Source organism: Podarcis liolepis, assembly GCF_965112155.1.
Source record: "Podarcis liolepis genome assembly, chromosome: 14".
NCBI lineage: Eukaryota > Metazoa > Chordata > Lepidosauria > Squamata > Lacertidae > Podarcis > Podarcis liolepis.
This window is the reverse complement of record NC_139569.1, coordinates 30,343,213-30,360,583: the sequence shown is the minus strand read 5'-3', so window position 1 is coordinate 30,360,583 and position 17,371 is coordinate 30,343,213. Positions and strand designations below refer to the sequence as shown.

Sequence of the window (17,371 nt, the reverse complement as noted above, 5' to 3'; positions counted from 1 at the left end):
GTGGCTGACCGGGCAAACTCCATACTGCAACATTTTGCTGCAGATTTCACTTATAACTATGAAAGGTGTTCCCTGCTTCCTAATGGTCCTGGAATTTAAGGACATCCACAATGCAGCTTTTGCCGCTTGCAATTTAAACAGCCTGACGTTACACAAACCCCGTGTCTTCTAGAAAGCGGAGGGACTCACTGGTTCTGAATTAAAACTCGGAGGCCACTTGTAAAGCTGAAAGGGTGTTTGTGCTTCTGTCAACCTGCTGCCCTTCAGGCAGTTTGAACCACAGGTGGCTGAAGCTGGTGGAACTTGTGGCCCAAACATCTGGAGGGTGACCAGGCTGGCAAAGAGGATGCCAGAAGCAAAAACTACTACTACTATTGGAGGAACCTGGCTCCTGGGCTCTTATACGAGTCACTGGCCTGGATAGGACTCTGGCAGTGACTCATGCAGAGATGCAAGAGCGAACCTCCTGTGGGTAGCTAATGCTACTCTATCTTTTCATCAGGAGGGAAACAAATACTCCAAATCACATGCAAAGATGGGGAAAGGATAAATCACACAGAGATACATCAGGCAACCTCTTCGGGTTGTGGGGTGATATTGGGGTTCACAGGGGCCTTTATCTAATAATCTTATTCCCCATGGTGCATTGAGGTGTACTGAGAATCTTTCTCTGGAAAGTCCTGGCCATGACACCAGACACCTACTTGTAATACTGTTTCTGCAAGGCAGACATCTCCACCCGCAGGATCTGTTCCACTTTGGCAGGGAGGGACTTCTCCACGTCCTTCTTCACTCTGCGCAGGAGGAATGGCTCCAATACTTTGTGGAGGCTCTGGTAGCCATTCTCGCGCCCTTTCCCATGGTCGTCTTCAAAATCTTCCCACAACTCAAACCTGACAGTGAGAACAGGGCACAAAAAGGGGCGGTGGAGATGAGCTGGCAGGACTCCCTCTTCCTCCTCTTTCTGACCCACCCACCCTCAAAAAATATCAAAGGCTGCCCAAATTCTGCACTAGTTTGCAGGTTCAGAACAGAATTTCTTTCAAAACCATCTGCAGCAGATTCTCACTTTGTGTTGGCAAGGAAGGAAAGAGACTGCAGGGTGGAGATGAAAGCGGCAGGTGCTGGGCATTCGCCCAGAGTCTGCACACTCACATATATACACGCTTATACTCACAGGCACACACACTTGGATTCACACTCACTTGGGCACATGCTCACACCCACACCCATGTCCATGCATGTACTCACACTCAGCCACAAACCCCTTTGCCATTTTCTGTGCTTGGATGAACTGTAGCTCCGTTGAGTACATTTGCATCTCTCTCTTTTTTATCTTATTCTCTCTTTTTCTTCTGCTGCTAAACATGGGGGGCAGGGGGCAAGGACAGAGCCCCCTGCCCGATAAGGAGCTCTCTGCCCAGCCACGTTAAAAGCTGCCACTGGCAATGTCCTTTCAAGCCAACTTTTGCTGCATTAAGGATTAGAAGCATGCAAGTTCACTTTTGACCTTAGGGTCTAGGAGCCCTTTCCAAAAAAGGAAGGAAGGCTTAAGAGACTGCTCAGAAAACCCATCCCTGCACTTTTGGTGGCTCCCTCTGCAGTATCTCATAACACACACATACCCCCACAGCTTCTTCCAACCTCTCATGCTCCCACCGCTCTGCGCCCTTTGTGCTCCATTTGCCCTGGAGGCAGGTGTAACTTCTGATGCATAGTAAGGAGGCTTACTTCTCTGGCATGATAAAATGCAGCAGGGACCAGAGCTCTTTGAGAGAATTCTGAAGGGGCGTCCCAGTGATGAGCAGCCGGTGGTTCGACTTGAAGTCGATCAACGTCTTGTACAGCAAGGAGTCGTCGTTCTTCAAGCGATGCGCTTCGTCCACACCCAAGAAGGCCCAATTAATGCTCCCCAGAACAGTCTAGAGCAACACATCAACAAGGTCTTTTTCAAACCTACTAGCTCTTCCGGCAAGCTCTTTTCTACATCTGCCAAAGGAACTCTGCACACTGGCCCCCCAGAAAATCACAGGCCCCATCTCCATTTAAAGCACTATGATACCACTTTAAACAGCCACAGCTTCCCCCAAAGAATCATGGGAGCTGTAGTTTGTGCTGAGAATTGTTAGGCAACCCCTACTATCCTCACAGAGCTACAATTCCCAGAACGGTTTAACCATCAGTCACTCTTCCCAGGAAACTCTTGAGAACTGTAGCTCTGTGAGGGGACCAGGGGTCTCCTAACAACTCTCAGCACCCTTAACAGACTACAGTTCCCAGGGTGCTTTGGGGGGGGGGAGTCCTGACAAGTTTAAAGCGATAGGATACTGCTTTATAATGCAGGTGGGGCCAGAGTGTGTTGCAGAGGATTCTGGGGGAAGTTCTAGGCTACACACTCTGCCCACATATCAACAGCAGTTCTATCCTGCTCTGAATTATCTACTCTGACTGGTAGCAGCTCCTTGTAGTCTTGGGCAGAAGGAGAACTTTCCCATCCCTGGCAACCAGCTTGTATTTTTAACTGGAAATACCAGGAATTGAACTGGGGATTTTCTGCACGTAACTCATCTGCTGTGCTGCTGAGACCTGGCCCCCTTCCCATTACAGGAAAGCTGGATACCCTCAAGCACATGAGAACTCTCTCCCCTTCCAGCATATTCAGAACTGTACTGCCTCTGACGGTAGCAGCAGAGCAGAGCCATCGTGGCTAGCTGCCTTATCCTCCATGTCTGAATGGCAACTTCAGAGCAGGGCAAAACTTAAGTGCTGTGTCTCTGGGAGCAAGGAGGAGATCTATGGCTACCTCATGGTGCCTTGAGGGACACAAAGCAAGCAAGCAAGCCGCTTTTTACAGAGGGTACTTGCCCCCCCCCCCAAGTATTGCAACCCAGGAAGGAGCTGCATGGAGAGAAGGAGGCTGTGTTAACAAATCAGAGTCCCTTGTGGCCCGGAAGACCCAGGTTAAAATCCTTGCTCCGCAATTCATTTAACATGCCCTGTTTTTAAGCTGAAGATGCACCATTGAACACAGACGTTTTGCAAGAGGAGAGCCAATGAAAACAAGGAGAAGGTTCTTGTCACCAGTGGTATGAAGGAGTGCGCATTTCCAAAGAGAAAAACAGTCCTGCCCTCGCCTACGCAATCACCTTGTCCTTCAGGAGAATCTCGTATGTTGTGATGAGCACGTTGAACTTCAACCGCTTGGTCTGAGCGTGGATCCACTCATACTCACGGATCTGAGGAGGAGGCAAAAGTTCAGGCATGAGCTTCATCTGCAAGGCACGTTCTTAGACGGGGGTCTTTCCTAGCTCTACCCAGAGAGGCCAAGAATTGGACCTGGGACCTTCTACATGCAAAGCAGCTGCTCCATCCGTGTGAAAGGAAAGCAGTGCTAGCCTGATACCGAATTGGCCCGAATATAAGACACACTTTTTTCCTTCCAAATTCCAACCGTGAAGTTAAAGTGCAGCTTAAATTCGTGACCTTACAAAAATGGGCTTTTATGATATCACTCCTGAAGCAGATATACGGTAAAACGGAAGAAAAAAAATGTTTTCTTGCCGGTTTGTGAGCTTGAGACTGTTGTGCAATTAACCCGTAGGGTTTTCTTCTACATTTGCCATTTACAGGTGTGAGTGCCTGTGGAATTGTAGCAATTGAATAGCGATTTGCGATTTTAGAGATTGTATGATAACCTTTGCGGGTTTGCAAGATCAAAGGCTTAAAATTGGCTCGGAGTTACAATTCTACCAACCACAGCAATTTTCAGCCTGTAACCCAATTTTAAGGGAGCGGCTTATATTCAGGTTGTTGTCTTTTTTTTCTTTTCCCCCCATGAATTTTAAAGGTGCAGCTTATTTGCGGGTGTGGCTTATATTCAAGCCAATACGGTAGTGAGGAAAACTAATGCAATATTCCCCACATTTGAATGCATGGCAAGATTTCTAGTGGGGTTTCAGCACTTTCTTACAAATAAGGAGAATACAAATAAGGAGAAAAGAGAAATAATGATTGCACAGTCAATATAGGCTTGCCTTGGGAAGGAAGATTCAACATTCACTTTGCATTACAACTTCTTTAGAAAAGCCAAACACGACATGAAACAGTTTTTACAAAAGTAATTGTAACTGTTCAATGCACTGGCAGCCCAGTCCTTCAGGAATGCTGAGTTTTTTTGACCCTGTGTTTGCAAAACCCACCCCAAGATACGATCCCATTTGCACGTTCTCTGTTAACCCAGCTTCTTGGGCGGTATCTTACAGCGTTCCTGCTCATCTGATCTCCGATATAGACGACCACATTGATCTCCGGGGCCCAGATCTCAAACTCCCTCTGCCACGAGGTCAGCGTCGACAAGGGCACCACGATCACGAAGGGGCCATACAGCTGGTGCTGATGGAAGAGGTAGGAGAGGAAAGAGATGGTCTGGATGGTCTTCCCTAAGCCCATCTCATCTGCCAGGATGACGCTGTTGCTCCTGAAAGGACACAGGAGAGGCGAGGAGGAAACGATCAATGCCCATGACTCACGGGTCAGCTCACATTTCCAACACATTTCTGGTATAAGCCAGAAAGTTTATGCTGCTTCTTCATGCATGTCACCCTAATCAAAACATTGTCCTACTTATTTTCCTCTTTTAATTCAGATTTACCGTTTTCGTGGAAAATACATAAAGGGTTTTTCGTTTTGTTTTAACCCAACTCTGCAGAAACCTTTTGATGAGGACAACATCGTGTGGATACCACAAGAATCTTGCACACGTGAGTAACAGCGTAAAAGAATCCGCAATAAATCCACCAACTGATTCCTATTGACCAAGCCAATAGCCAGGGAAGCCATTTCTTGCTTTCCAGGAAAGGGAAAGGGGGAGGGAAGAGATTTGAGCAGGGTCCTGGTGAGGCTTCAACACCTCCACAAAGTTATATTAAAGATTGCATTGCAAAAATGCGAAGTACCTTAAGAACATTCTTTTGGGAATAGTCTGAGTTTCTCATTAGATCAAAATAGTCGAAACAGTACATTAGTATTACAGATTTGGGGGATGAGGGCATCTCCCTTTAAGAGCATGTCTCATGCTTACTTTTTTTTAAAAAAAAACCTTTTAACAACTATATAATGTTGTCAGCACAGGTCAAAATCTCCTTCTAGTTCGTTTATTAATTGCTTTTTTTATCCAAACCATCCTGCAAAGAGCTCAGGAAACGGCAGACACTTCCCATCCACAACTATTATATCCAAAAAATATCAACTCTGCTCAGTGGGCAACTATTTTAAAAAAAGGGGGGGGCAATTACTGAATATACAGAAGCAGTAGATTTTTCAGAAATGTACATGCTTCAGAAGAGTAATCGCAAAGGAAGCTGACTCTATCTAGCTCAGCATTTGTCTACACCAGGGGTGGGGGGTCTTTTTTATCTGGAGGGCCACATTCCTTCATAGCTAACCTCCCAGGGGCCGCATGCCAGGGGCACAACAAAAGGTGAAGTTAAGTGGACCAAAGGCATGGATAGGAACACATTCCAAATCTGGGCTTTGGGCTGTAGCTCCGTGACAAAGCATTTGTTCTGCATGCAGAATGTTGCAAGTTCAATCCATGGCATTTTCAGATAATGGCTGGGAAAGACATACACACACTGTTCTGAAACCCAGATAGATGCTGCCAGTCAGTGTAGACAATGTTGAGCTAAATGGACCAAAGGTCTGACTTAGGATAAAGCAGCCCCCCTCTGTTCTGATGACAACAGAGGATGCCTGTGATTTGCAGGTGAACCACCACCACCACCAGCCCAGGTTGAACAACACTGGGGAAAGCCAAGGAAAGGAGTTCCCAAAAAGCTTGACTTCACTCTCAAGTTCAAACCCGATCATCCCTCCAGCCAACTTCCTTTCACCTACTTGCACCATGAGTGAGCCAGCCAATTGAGGCCTTCCAGCTGGTAGTCTCGGAGCTCCAGGTTCTCACCACCAATGTAAGATGGCTGTTTCTTCAAGGCAACGAATCGAGGCCTCTGCTTCAGCACCTGGGAAGGCAAGATCATCGACTCTTGGTCAACTGAACAAAACTGAAGGGTTTGAAAGTTGGAAAGGGCAATCAGGTTCTCTGTGCAGGTTCTCCAAGTCTTGGTGCGGACCTTTAAAGCCCTAAATGGCCTCGGTCCAGTATACCTGAAGGAACGTCTCCACTCCCATTGTTTTGCCCGGACACTGAGATCCAGCGCCGATGGCCTTCTGGCAGTTCCCTCACTGCGAAAAGTGAAGTTACAGGGAACCAGGCAGAGGGCCTTCTTGGTAGTGGTGCCCCCCTGTGGAACGCCCTCCCATCAGTTGTCAAAGAAATTAACAACTATATGACTTTTAGAAGACATCTGAAGGCAGCCCTGTTTAGGGAAGCTTTTAATATTCAATAAATTATTGTATTTTAATATTTTGTTGGAAGCCGCCCAGAGTGGCTGGTGAAACCCAGCCAGATGGGTGGAGTATAAATAATAAATTGTTGTTGTTGTTGTTGCTGCAAAGAGTGCATCACATAGTTTAAAGGTTCACCAAAATTTACAAAGGAAAGCATGTGGTTTTTCCAGCTGGCAACTGTCCACTGGAGAGAAATCAAAGACCAGACAGGTATAGGAAAAGCAGACGAACCTTGCAATCCCGGGTGGGCATTGTTTTGGAGTTGTTCCTGCTGTTGAAGCTGTCAATGCAGTGCTGGAATTTTTTGCTTATCAAGCCCTCATCCTCCCAGCTGCAATCTGCGTACGAAAGCCCCATCCACTTGCAAAGGTATTCGGGATCGGTGGAGGAGGATTTGCGGTTGTGAGCTACAGGTGTTGAAACAAAACAACAAAACAGGAAAGGCCTGGTGTCACCTTCGACAGGTGCTACCCTACACGAGGCCCCTTCTGAAAAAACTGGCGCCGTTGTTTCAGTGAAGCCATTAAAAGCGTTAAAAGTTACCTGGAAATTCAGACCCAGGGATTGCCGATTTGCTCGTCTTCACAGCTGCGTATCAAGAACAGAACAGCACCAATAAATACAGCGATGTAGAACTGTGAAGACCATCAAAAGAATGTAAGAAGGGCCCAAAGGAGGCCCATCTGGTCCAGCACCCTGTCCTCACAGTGGCTAAAGGCATCCACTGGATGCTCAGAAGCAGGACTCTAGTGCAAGAGCACTCTCTCCCCACCTGCGACTCTGGTGACTAGAATTCAGTGGCATACTTGGGGCGAACACAGAGCTCTGGACTCACCAATCACTCTCTCCACTATCTGGTACTGTTTGTTCAACTCGGAAGCCAGCTCTTGCTGGCAGTTATAGTATTCCACATCTTCGGGAGTCACCTTTGCCAGCCTGTGCAGGAAAGAGACAGATAAAGGCCCTTTGCAGAGTGAGTGCAGGTAAAAGCAGGGGGCTGCCCCGAGGTGCCCACAAAAGGTCTCCAAACAAAACTCCTCAAAAATCCACAATGTGAAAGAGACTGTTTGCTCTTGCTGCTCAGTTCCTGTTTGCACTGGCTCAAGTCTCTCTTACATTGAACACACACTCTTAAACGTGACTGTGTTTCTACTGGGTGCCAAGACTGAATGTCCACCCTCTCTTCTATTCTAAACAGAGAAGAGGAGTTTCTTTCAGTAAGAGCAGTGGCTGACAATAGGTGCCTTTCCTCCTCACCGATGAGTGTTTTTGATTTGGTAGTCTTGCACCATTTTGTATCCTTCTCTTTTTCTGCTCTTTCAGATGTGGCAGCCATCTTGTGTTATGCCACGGCTCCAAAAGAGACATGTTGCGTTATGCCACACCCCTACGGAAGCCAGCTTGCATTGTGCCATGCCCCCGACAGCCATTTTGTGTTATGCCACACAATGGCTGCCATTTTGTGACTGGCGCCCATGGCACTTCCTTAAAACTCCAAATGTGGACATTGGCCCCAAAAGGTTGGCAACCCTTGAGAGCCAGAGCATCCGAGCGCTATCCTGCCCAAACTATTCCCTGAAGATTTTAAAGCCACCTGAAGAGCTGAAGCAGGTTTCAATCAAGAGCAGCATTCAGAGCCTGAATTTCATATCTGGAAGCGGGAGGAATATTACACCCACTTCAGGCGTGATAATGAGAGCCGATTCCACAATTTCTCCAAGGGAGCTCACAGTGACATGCAGGCTCCCTGCCCTCCATTTTATCCACAAGTAACACCCCTGTGAGAAGGGATGCGGGTGGTGCTGTGGGTTAAACCACAGAGCCTAGGACTTGCCAATCAGAAGGTCGGTGGTTCAAATCCCCGTGATGGGGTGAGCTCCCGTTGCTCGGTCCCTGCTCCTGCCAACATAGCAGTTCGAAAGCACGTCAAAGTGCAAGTAGATAAATAGGTACTGCTCCGGCAGGAAGGTAAACGACGTTTCCGTGCGCTGCTCTGGTTCGACAGAAGTGACTTAGTCATGCTGGCCACATGACCCGGAAGCTGTACACCGGCTCCCTCGGCCAATAAAGTGAGATGAGCGCTGCAACCCCAGAGTCGGTCATGATTGGACCTAATGGTCAGGGGTCCCTTTACTTTACCTTTAACACCCCTGTGAAGCTAAACTAAACTAAGGGATCGTGACTGGGCCAAGGTCACTCAGATAGCTTCACAACCAAGTGGGGATTTGAACCCTGGTCCCCCAGGTCCTAGTCAAACATTCTAACCACTACACCAACATGGAAGTGGTGTGGGAGCTAGCTCAACGTGGCTAGGCCTGCATCCTGCTTCGTGCAAGTGTCCTTCCTAGGGAAGATGGCCCCTTTATACCGAGGAGACGTACCACTGCTTGATCTCATCCTCTTTCTTCTTGAAGTTCTCCAGCTTCTTCAGCCCTTTGACCTTCTGCTGCTGCAGGGAATCTTCACTCTCCCACGTGCTGTGGATGTACGACCAGCCTTTCCACTTAATCAGGTACTGGAGCTCCCCTTCCTCCTTCTCAGGATCAAAGTCGGCACAAGGGTCCCCGTTCGCTTCTGTCGCGTAGACAGTGGTGGAAGCGCCAGTGGCTGTCAAAGAGACAGCAGAAGTTAATCAATGTTAGGAAGAGCCCGCCAGCTCAGGGCAACGGCCCATCTTTGTCCTGCATCCTGTTTTCTCAGGAGTCAACTCAGATCCCTGTGGGAAACCAGCAAGCAGGATGCCGCACAAGAGCACTCTTCCCCCACCAACCCCTTTGGTTTGCAGCATCTGGCTCCAACCAGAGCGTAGCCGTTGGCTAGTAACCACAGAAAGCCTTGTCCTCTGCGCATTTGCCCAATCCACTTTCAAAGCCGTCCAAGTTGGTGGCCATCACGGCCTCCTGTGGAAGCGAGTTTTGCAATGAGAAAACTTAAAACCTGCCAAAATGCTTGGGAACTCCCTCCCATTAAATACCAGACGGGCGCCTTCTCTGTTGTCTGTTCGGTCCCTTCTAAAATCTTTATCCCAGTTTGGTATCTGTCTTTTTCACAGCCAACTGAAGCCTGTGTTTTTTCGGCCAGACATCCCAGCACATTGAACAGCTTTAAGTTTTTTGTTTTATAATTCAATTGGTTAAATGGCACTGCTGTTTTTTGTGTTTATGTTGTTTTATTGCTGAACACTATTGCATGGGGGGCTTTTTTTCCTATCTGTACCTGTGCATCACCCTGTCGGGAGTTGACCAAGCTTAGCTAAATATACCAAGTGAGACCACTGGCACAAGCAGGTCCCCTGCTTATAGACACTCACCTCCTTTCTTGCCCACCCTGCTGTCTATCACTTTCTCAATGGTCTCGCTGTTATCCTGCTGTTCTTCAGTCCCTTCTCCTGTCATTTCAATCAGGTCGTCCGAGTCCGTCTCAAAGTCATCGTCTTCCTTGTAACTTCGGGCAGGACCAAAAAGGCAACAGCATAAGTCTTTCTTTCTTTCTTTATATACAAATAAATGTGTTTATATTCTTCTGTGCTGTGGAGCTGCAATCTCTCCTGGAGGGCGAGGTCACAAGGCGGTGCTGGGTTCAACCCCCTTGGCTGCTGACATGTTGGGTCCCCCATCCTACTTAGCGTGAGAGCATGGCACCCCAAAAACATGCAAGATCATGGCCGGACACACGTCTCAAGTGAGACTGCGGCAGCCAAAAACACTCATTTTGGGGGTGTCACGCTCTCGCATGGGAGTGCGGCCCAGGTTTGCGCTGAGACGTGTTGGAGGTTATGGTGGCACCATTCACATAACAAAAACTGCCCAAAAATTACAGTCATACCTCAGGTTGAAGTAGCTTCAGGTTAAGCATTTTCGGGTTGCACGCCGCGATGATGCAGAAGTAACGGGCTGCGTTACTTCCAGGTTTCGCCGCCTCGCACATGCGCAGATGCTCAAAATGACATCACATGCATGCGCGGAAGTGGCGAAACACGACCCAGGCAGTCGTGTTACGTTCTACTCAGGATGCGAACGGGGCTCCGGAATAGACCCCGTTCACATCCAGAGGTACCACTATATAAACATCTTCAAAAGCAGGGGGCCCATGGCTTGGCTTTTGAAAAACAGGGGTCTGCAGTACTTAGCTAACTGGGAACCACTGATGTAGACAGTACTGAGCTACATGGACCAGTGATCTGACTCCGTGTAAAGCACCTTCCGACTTGATACACAAAACATTTCCTCAAGAGGCCACTTTTTTCTTTTCTTTTTTAAAAAATTCATTATGCTTTATTAGACTTATTTACAACTGTACAACATAAACTTGAGTTCATTGTTACCAATAAACTGATACAAAAAGGGGGGAAAGCTAACATTTAATTTAACATTTAAAATTAATAAATTTTCTTCCAAAGCGTCAGACTTCCCGTCTTTTCCATATTTTGTTCTCTTGAAACCTATCGCATAGATTTGTCCATTTGTTTAGTAATAAAGTACAAATAATTGTATCATTCTCTTTTTGTACAAATTACTTACAGAGGTTATTCAAAGGCTATTACAGAATTTAAGTCACAGCAGCTGTTCTCAAGATATTTCTTGAGAACTTCCCAATTTGAGATGAACTCCTGCTTTGGCTTATCTTTGATCCTTCCTGAAAGGTTATCTAGCTCAGCATATTCTACAAGTTTCAATAGCCACTCTGATTTGGAGGGGACTTTACCTCTTTTCCAGTGTGTAGCAATAAATATCCCTGCAGCTACTGTAGCATATAGGGAAACCTTTCTTACGTTCTGAGGAATGTCAGGGCCTGTTATACCGAGTAGAAATGATTCTGGTTTTTTTAAGAAGGGATACCTTTAACTTTTTTTTTTTTTTAGTTCCGAATAAATATCACTGCAAAATATTTTAATCTTTTTACACACCCACCACATATGGAACATATTGAAACTTTGTTCCCCACATCTCCAACAATTATTTGGGACACTTTTGTACATTTTTGATAATTTCCAAGGTGTCAAATACCATCAATATAACATTTTGGGGGAATTTTCTCAAGAGGCCACTCTTAGTAGAGGACTGAAGACAACACATGCAGACCCTGGTCTGCTTCTGCCCATAGACAAATCTAGAAATGGTCGCTCTCCGTGTACCAGGGCTCTTGCCCGCCATTACCTGACGTTTTTGGCTGCTCTGCGCCGGGTCTGCCTTTTGGGTGCCTCGTCATCATCATCATCATCTTCGTCCTCAGACGACTCTGTTTTCCTCCGCCTCTTCCCACGCTGGGGCTTGTGGACCTTTTTCGCAATGGCTTTGCTCGCTGCTCTAAAAAACGAGCATGAAAACAGACCACGGTGTGTATTATACAGACGGTGGGGTGCAAAGGGAGCAGCTGAGCAAGGACAACCTTTCCCCAACCTTGGTGCCCTCTAGATAAGGCACAGGCAAACTCCAGCCCTCCAGATGTTTGGGACTACAACTCCCATCATCTCTAGCTAACAGGACCAGTGGTCAGGGATGATGGGAATTGTAGTCCCAAACATCTGGAGGGCCAGAGTTTGCCTATGTTTGCTCTAGATGCTGTTGGGACTACAACACCTATCATCCCTGGGTATTAACTGTGCTGTCTGGAGCGAATGGGAGTCCAACAATTGTTTCAGCCATTTTATATTTGCGTGGGATTGTTGTTGTTGTTGTCAGTGGTGGTTCCTATTGAGGGGAGGTGTGTCAGGGAGGAGAGGAGCTGGGGAGAGCAAGGGGGCCCAACTGAAGCAGTTGAGGATAGGGGGAGGTCAGCCCAGTCTCCCCTGGGAGCCTCAAGCCCAGCCAGGGAAGGGCAGGAAATGTTTCATTTCCTGAAGATATGTAGGTCAGGCTGCTTGTTAAAAGGGCCCAGAAGCAGAGTCTATGGGTGGGTGAGGGAAGCATGGCAAACCCAAGGAAGGCAGCACCCCCCCCCAGCCCCTTCTTACCTCCTCAGGACAGGTCTCCGAGCTTTTATTTTCTTCTGCTCTGGTTCGCTTTCTGCGCTGGTACCTTGTTCCTGTCCGTCCTCCTCCTCACCATCGTCCTCAGAGCCCTCCCTCTTCCATCGTTCCCTAGATTTATAAGCAAAAGGCCAACAAGGGTTATCATTATCATGTCCGGTTCTGGAGGGAACACACAACATGCCAGGAGCACAAGCATCCCTGCAGCTCTGGAGAAGTTGAGTCGGTGACCCAAGGTCCTCCTTGCTTTGCTCCTTTTTACTGAGATGTGCAACCAAACATTTGCAGAGCCCCTCTCGTCAAATCTGCCAGGATGATCGGATGCGTTTTACGTCCTTTCGCTCCTCTCAGATCAAAAGGCATCTATCGCTCTTGGTGTGGCCAAGTACTAAGCTGCAGAAAGGGAAAACCCACCAGGAACTGACCCCAGACATTTTGCCATTTTTCCTCTTTGGAGTTTGTGATGCGAACAGAGCAAAATGTTGACACTCATTTTATTTCATTCTATGGCGTTTTTATGTACAGTGGCATCTCCGGTTGCAGATGGGATCCGTTCCGGAGCTCCGGGTTTCCGCAACCGGAGGGACCGCTTCTGCGTGTCCACAGCAAAAACCCAGAAATATACATCCAGGTTTGCTGCTTACGTATCCTGAAGTTTACGTAAACAGAAGGATACGTAACCAGAGGTACGACTGTACTTGATTTTTCTCTTTTTACTCTATTATACACATTAGGATAATGTGCTCTATGTGCCTCTTGACCATTACACTAAGAAATACCACTGATATAGAGTTACTGGTCTTCAGCCAGGGGCTCAGCACTCCAAAGCGGGTCACAGCTTGGCCTGGGTGGAAGACTGCACTGAAAAACATTACCACCACTCCTTTGGCTAGAACAGGGGTCTGCAACCCGCGGCTCCGGAGCCGCATGTGGCTCTTTTACACCTTTGCCGTGGCTCCGGGGTGGATACTAGTGAGGGGAGGAGGCGCATTGTGTGCCCCGACACTCCCCACTGTGGCGGGCGCTGTACTGGCTGTGACGTCGCATGGGGGCGGTGCGTGCGTTAGTCACACACCGTCCCGACGTCACCTTCCCGCCCGCTGTCAGATCGGAGGGCAGCGGCGTGCATGCTTTAAATGTTGCAATGGTTTTGCGGCTCCCGGGTTGTTGTTTTTCTTCGGAAACGGGTCCAAGTGGCTCTTTTTGTCTTAAAGGTTGCAGACCCCTGGGCTAGAACTTTCCCCCTGCCTTTTTTCCTTTTTAAAAACAAAACAACAACAACAAGGAGGGCTCTTGGCTTTTAGAGTGAGGAAAAAGTTGCATCATCCAAAATTCTCTCTTCTGTGCGACTGTTACACAGAAGATGTCCCCTTTTGCATCTAGAGCATGAATGGAGACCTGTAGCCTTCCAGATATTATTAGACTTTAGCATGGCCAATGGATCAAAGGATAGTGAGAGCTGTAGCCTGAAAACATCTGGAGGGCTATATGATCCCCCTGCCCTAGAGAAGGAGAGAAAGGCATATGAGGTCGAAACATTAAAAACAATATAGCCCATGTTATAGGGTATCACACCTAAAAATGCTTGACTGGCTTCCCTGCAGAACAGGGGTGACTAACCTGTGGTTTTTCAGATATTTCTGAACCCTAATTCACATCAGCCACAGTCAGCACTTTCAATGGCCAGGGTTGATGGGAGCTGGAGTCTAACATCTAGAACAGGGTTTCCCAAACTGGGGTTTCCAGCTGTTTTTGGACTACGATTCCCATCATCCCTGACCACTGGTCCTGCTAGCTTGGGATGATGGGAGTTGTAGTCCCACAACAGCTGGAGAGGAGACCTAAGTTTGGGAAACCCTGATCTGGAAGATCACAGGCTAGCCACCTTTGCTCTAGAGCAGGCATAGCCAAAGTGGTGCCCTCCAGTTGTTGATGGGGTACAACTCCCACCAGCCTCAGCCTGCATTGCCATTGGTCAGGGATGAGGGTAGCTGTAGTCTGCAACATCTGGAGGACCTGGCATTGGCTACCTCTGCCCTAGAATGCCACAAATGTTGCTCTGAGTAGACACACAATTCATACGTGGGCTGCACAGAGGACATGAAGAATACATTGCAATGCCCTCTGGACGTTGCTGGACTACAATGTCCATCATCCCTGACCACTGGCCATGTTGGTTGGGGCTCATGGGAGTTGGAGTCCAGCAATATCTGGTGGGTACCAGTTTGAGGGTGGCTGTCTTAATCTCAGGGTTGTGGGTTTGAGCCCCATGTTGGGCAAAAGATTCCTGCATTGCAGGGGGTTGGACTAGATGACCCTTGTGGTCCCTCCCAACTCTATAATTCTATGATTCTACTATGTTCAAGAGGGATTAACATTTCAAGCATAAAAGGTTGGCAAGAACCCTCCTGAAAAAGGAACTCGGCGAGCACGGTGTTTAGTGTGACTGCCCATGTTTTGTGGAACAGCATTCCTGTTGAGATATGACAGCCCACTCCCCGCCTATTGTACTTTCTGGAATCAATGGATGGCATTTTTGTTCCAACAGGTTTTCACAGCTGGACGAATGGGCCTTTGCAATGCGGATCAATTTGTTAGGGTTTTAGTCTTGTTATAAATGCATTTGTTGTTTTTTGTGTTCTTAGCTGTTTTTAATATTCTTAAGTGTAAGTCACCTTGAGGTGGTGGTTTAGAATGTGATTAATCAATCAATCAATCATAGAAATAAGGATGCAGAGTTTTACAGGGCCCTCAAAACTTACGTTCTCTTCATTTGCCTTTGGCCTCTTCTTTTGGGGCTTTCGCTCTCAGACTCGCTATTTCCCTTAAACGAAAAAGGAGAGAGGAAGGGGAACTGTGAACGAGGCTGGTCGCAGGAGGCCAACCTTGCTGCTGCTGAATGCTCAAGATCAGCTAACGGTGGTCAGACATGGAAGTCGTTCACACCCAAACTGCAAAAGCAGCAACACCAAACTACTCGGGACAAAACACTAGTAAGATGGTTCTCCTTGCCTAAGCAAAAAAAATAAAAAATCTGCCATTTGGGCAAGCACCTGAACGCCTGCAGCCCTGACCCAAAAAGAAGGTCCATTCTGCTACAGGTGCACAAATGGGTGAAGAAGGGAGTACACAGTAAGGAATAAAAACCCCAAAAGGCAAGGAGACTAAAATGAGTAACAAAACAAAACCAAGTGCACAAGGCAATCTATCAATAACCTTTACGCTGTCTTGTACAGAGTCAGACCCTTGGTCCATCTCATTCAGTATTGTCTGCACTGACTGGCAGCAGCTCTCCATGGTTTGAGGCAGGAAGCATTTCCAGCCCTATCTGGAGATACTGGGGATTGAACCTTGGACCTTCTGCATACGAAGCAGGTGATCTACCACTGAGCTACAGCCTTTCCCCACGTGTGACTCTGTCAACCTCTCTAAGGTGCATGGGCTTCCATGTCTAAAAAAGTTTGTGACGAGCTGGCCCAATTCGGCCTCCCAAGCAATTTGTTTCCATTGCCTCTTCTCTCTTCTCCAGTAAGAACCCACCAATTTTGTCAGTGGCAGCAAAAATAAAAATAAATGCAAAAAGAGTACTAGGGTAGGCAGAAATATCTCCACCCAGTGGAGCACCCTGATTATGCCCCCTCCCCCGTCATGAGATGAATCATTTGATGAGCAAGAACGAAAAGGAAAAACCCTCCTCAGCTGATCCACAAAGATGAGGAGGGTAGCTGGGTTTCTTGTGTGTGAGGTCACATCCATCACTAGCATGTAGTCCCCAAAGGCTTTTCCAAGGCTGAATTTTGTCCCTTGGGAAGAAGAGGGTCAGCCACCCCCTCCAGAAAGTTCCAACCATTGTTCTGCAGGACCCCAAAGAAGGGGGCATGTGTTACATACAAGTGCGATTTGCAATTAGAAAGCAAAGAGAAGTAGCTTCTCAACAATGGACAAACACACAGCACCATAGCAAGAAAAAACCCCTAGTTGTCCCAGTTCTGGCAAGATCCTTGAGAAAGCAATCAACAACCATGGGGGGGGGGGGGACTGAAGAAGGGCAGAAGCAAGAGTCATATGACAGGGGATAGGGAGATGGTCGAGAAGGGGGTGTGAGAACTCAGTGTTGTCTCCACGGGTAGGCAGCAGCTCTCCGAGTTTGAGGCAGGCACATCGGGGGCAAAAAAAATCAAAACAGAATGAAAAAGGGCTTTGCAGAGTTCAAAGGCAAGGGAACATGCTTATTCGCCATCACTTACATCCGCGATTTGGGCATTGAGCTGCTAGACCCTTGGAGTCCTTTCGAACCTTACAGTTCTATGGCTCTGTGATGTGAACCATTTGCTTACTTTAAGCAACCTTCACCTAACAAGAACCCCTAATGCTTGACATGTCAGCCAACCCTAAGCAAGCTCCCTTTTGCAAGCACCAACATACAGGCCCAGGCTTGTCAACTTCAATGCTCCCTGCCCCAAAACACAAGGCAGTCCCACCTGCCAGCTACCGATCATCACAAAGCTTCTGTGTTGTCCTGCTGGGCATGTCTCACCCTTCATTGGCACTCTCTGCTGCAGGTAAGAGCCTCGCCAACAAAAGCCGGTCTCAGGCCAAGGTTAGCTTCAGGTCCTGGCTGTCTAAGGCAACTCCTATCATGGAGCTGTCACCCAAAATACAGTATCTGGAGGCCAGAGGCTGAACTCAGAGCTTTGTCATCAGGCAAGAAGCCTAGTAGGGCATCTCGTGCCCGGCCTGTCCTAAGATGGCACTCGCAGAATCCTCCCAACCGCCTATACCCACACAAAAGTGGAGGGTCACATCACTATGGGTGGGGCAGAAGAGGAGATGAGAATAAAGTGTCAGCCATGTGGCTGGTGTGGACCTGAAAACCTTTCGAGGTCTTGAGGTCTAATCCAAAACATACCAGCAAAATTAAACCACTGCTAGTGGACATGGAAGAGCTTAGTTTCATTCTGTGGCTTATTTTGGAGAGGGGTCCTGCCCCACCTT

General features: G+C 47.7%; 1 protein-coding gene across 10 annotated transcripts in view; it reads right to left on the bottom strand.

The window, feature by feature from the left end:
- Positions 1 to 17,371, bottom strand: part of CHD2 (chromodomain helicase DNA binding protein 2) — a 65,931-nt gene that overhangs the window by 25,268 nt on the left and 23,292 nt on the right. For all 10 annotated transcript variants that reach the window (XM_083474960.1, XM_083474961.1, XM_083474957.1 and 7 more), the window contains 13 exons: positions 15,139 to 15,200; positions 12,362 to 12,487; positions 11,565 to 11,714; positions 9,719 to 9,852; positions 8,790 to 9,015; positions 7,244 to 7,344; positions 6,952 to 6,996; positions 6,640 to 6,815; positions 5,896 to 6,020; positions 4,261 to 4,477; positions 3,147 to 3,236; positions 1,732 to 1,922; positions 705 to 893 (listed from right to left, as the gene is read on the bottom strand). In XM_083474960.1, the coding sequence (XP_083331086.1) occupies positions 705 to 893; positions 1,732 to 1,922; positions 3,147 to 3,236; positions 4,261 to 4,477; positions 5,896 to 6,020; positions 6,640 to 6,815; positions 6,952 to 6,996; positions 7,244 to 7,344; positions 8,790 to 9,015; positions 9,719 to 9,852; positions 11,565 to 11,714; positions 12,362 to 12,487; positions 15,139 to 15,200 (1,832 nt within the window). The remainder of the gene's footprint in view (positions 1 to 704; positions 894 to 1,731; positions 1,923 to 3,146; positions 3,237 to 4,260; positions 4,478 to 5,895; positions 6,021 to 6,639; positions 6,816 to 6,951; positions 6,997 to 7,243; positions 7,345 to 8,789; positions 9,016 to 9,718; positions 9,853 to 11,564; positions 11,715 to 12,361; positions 12,488 to 15,138; positions 15,201 to 17,371) is intronic.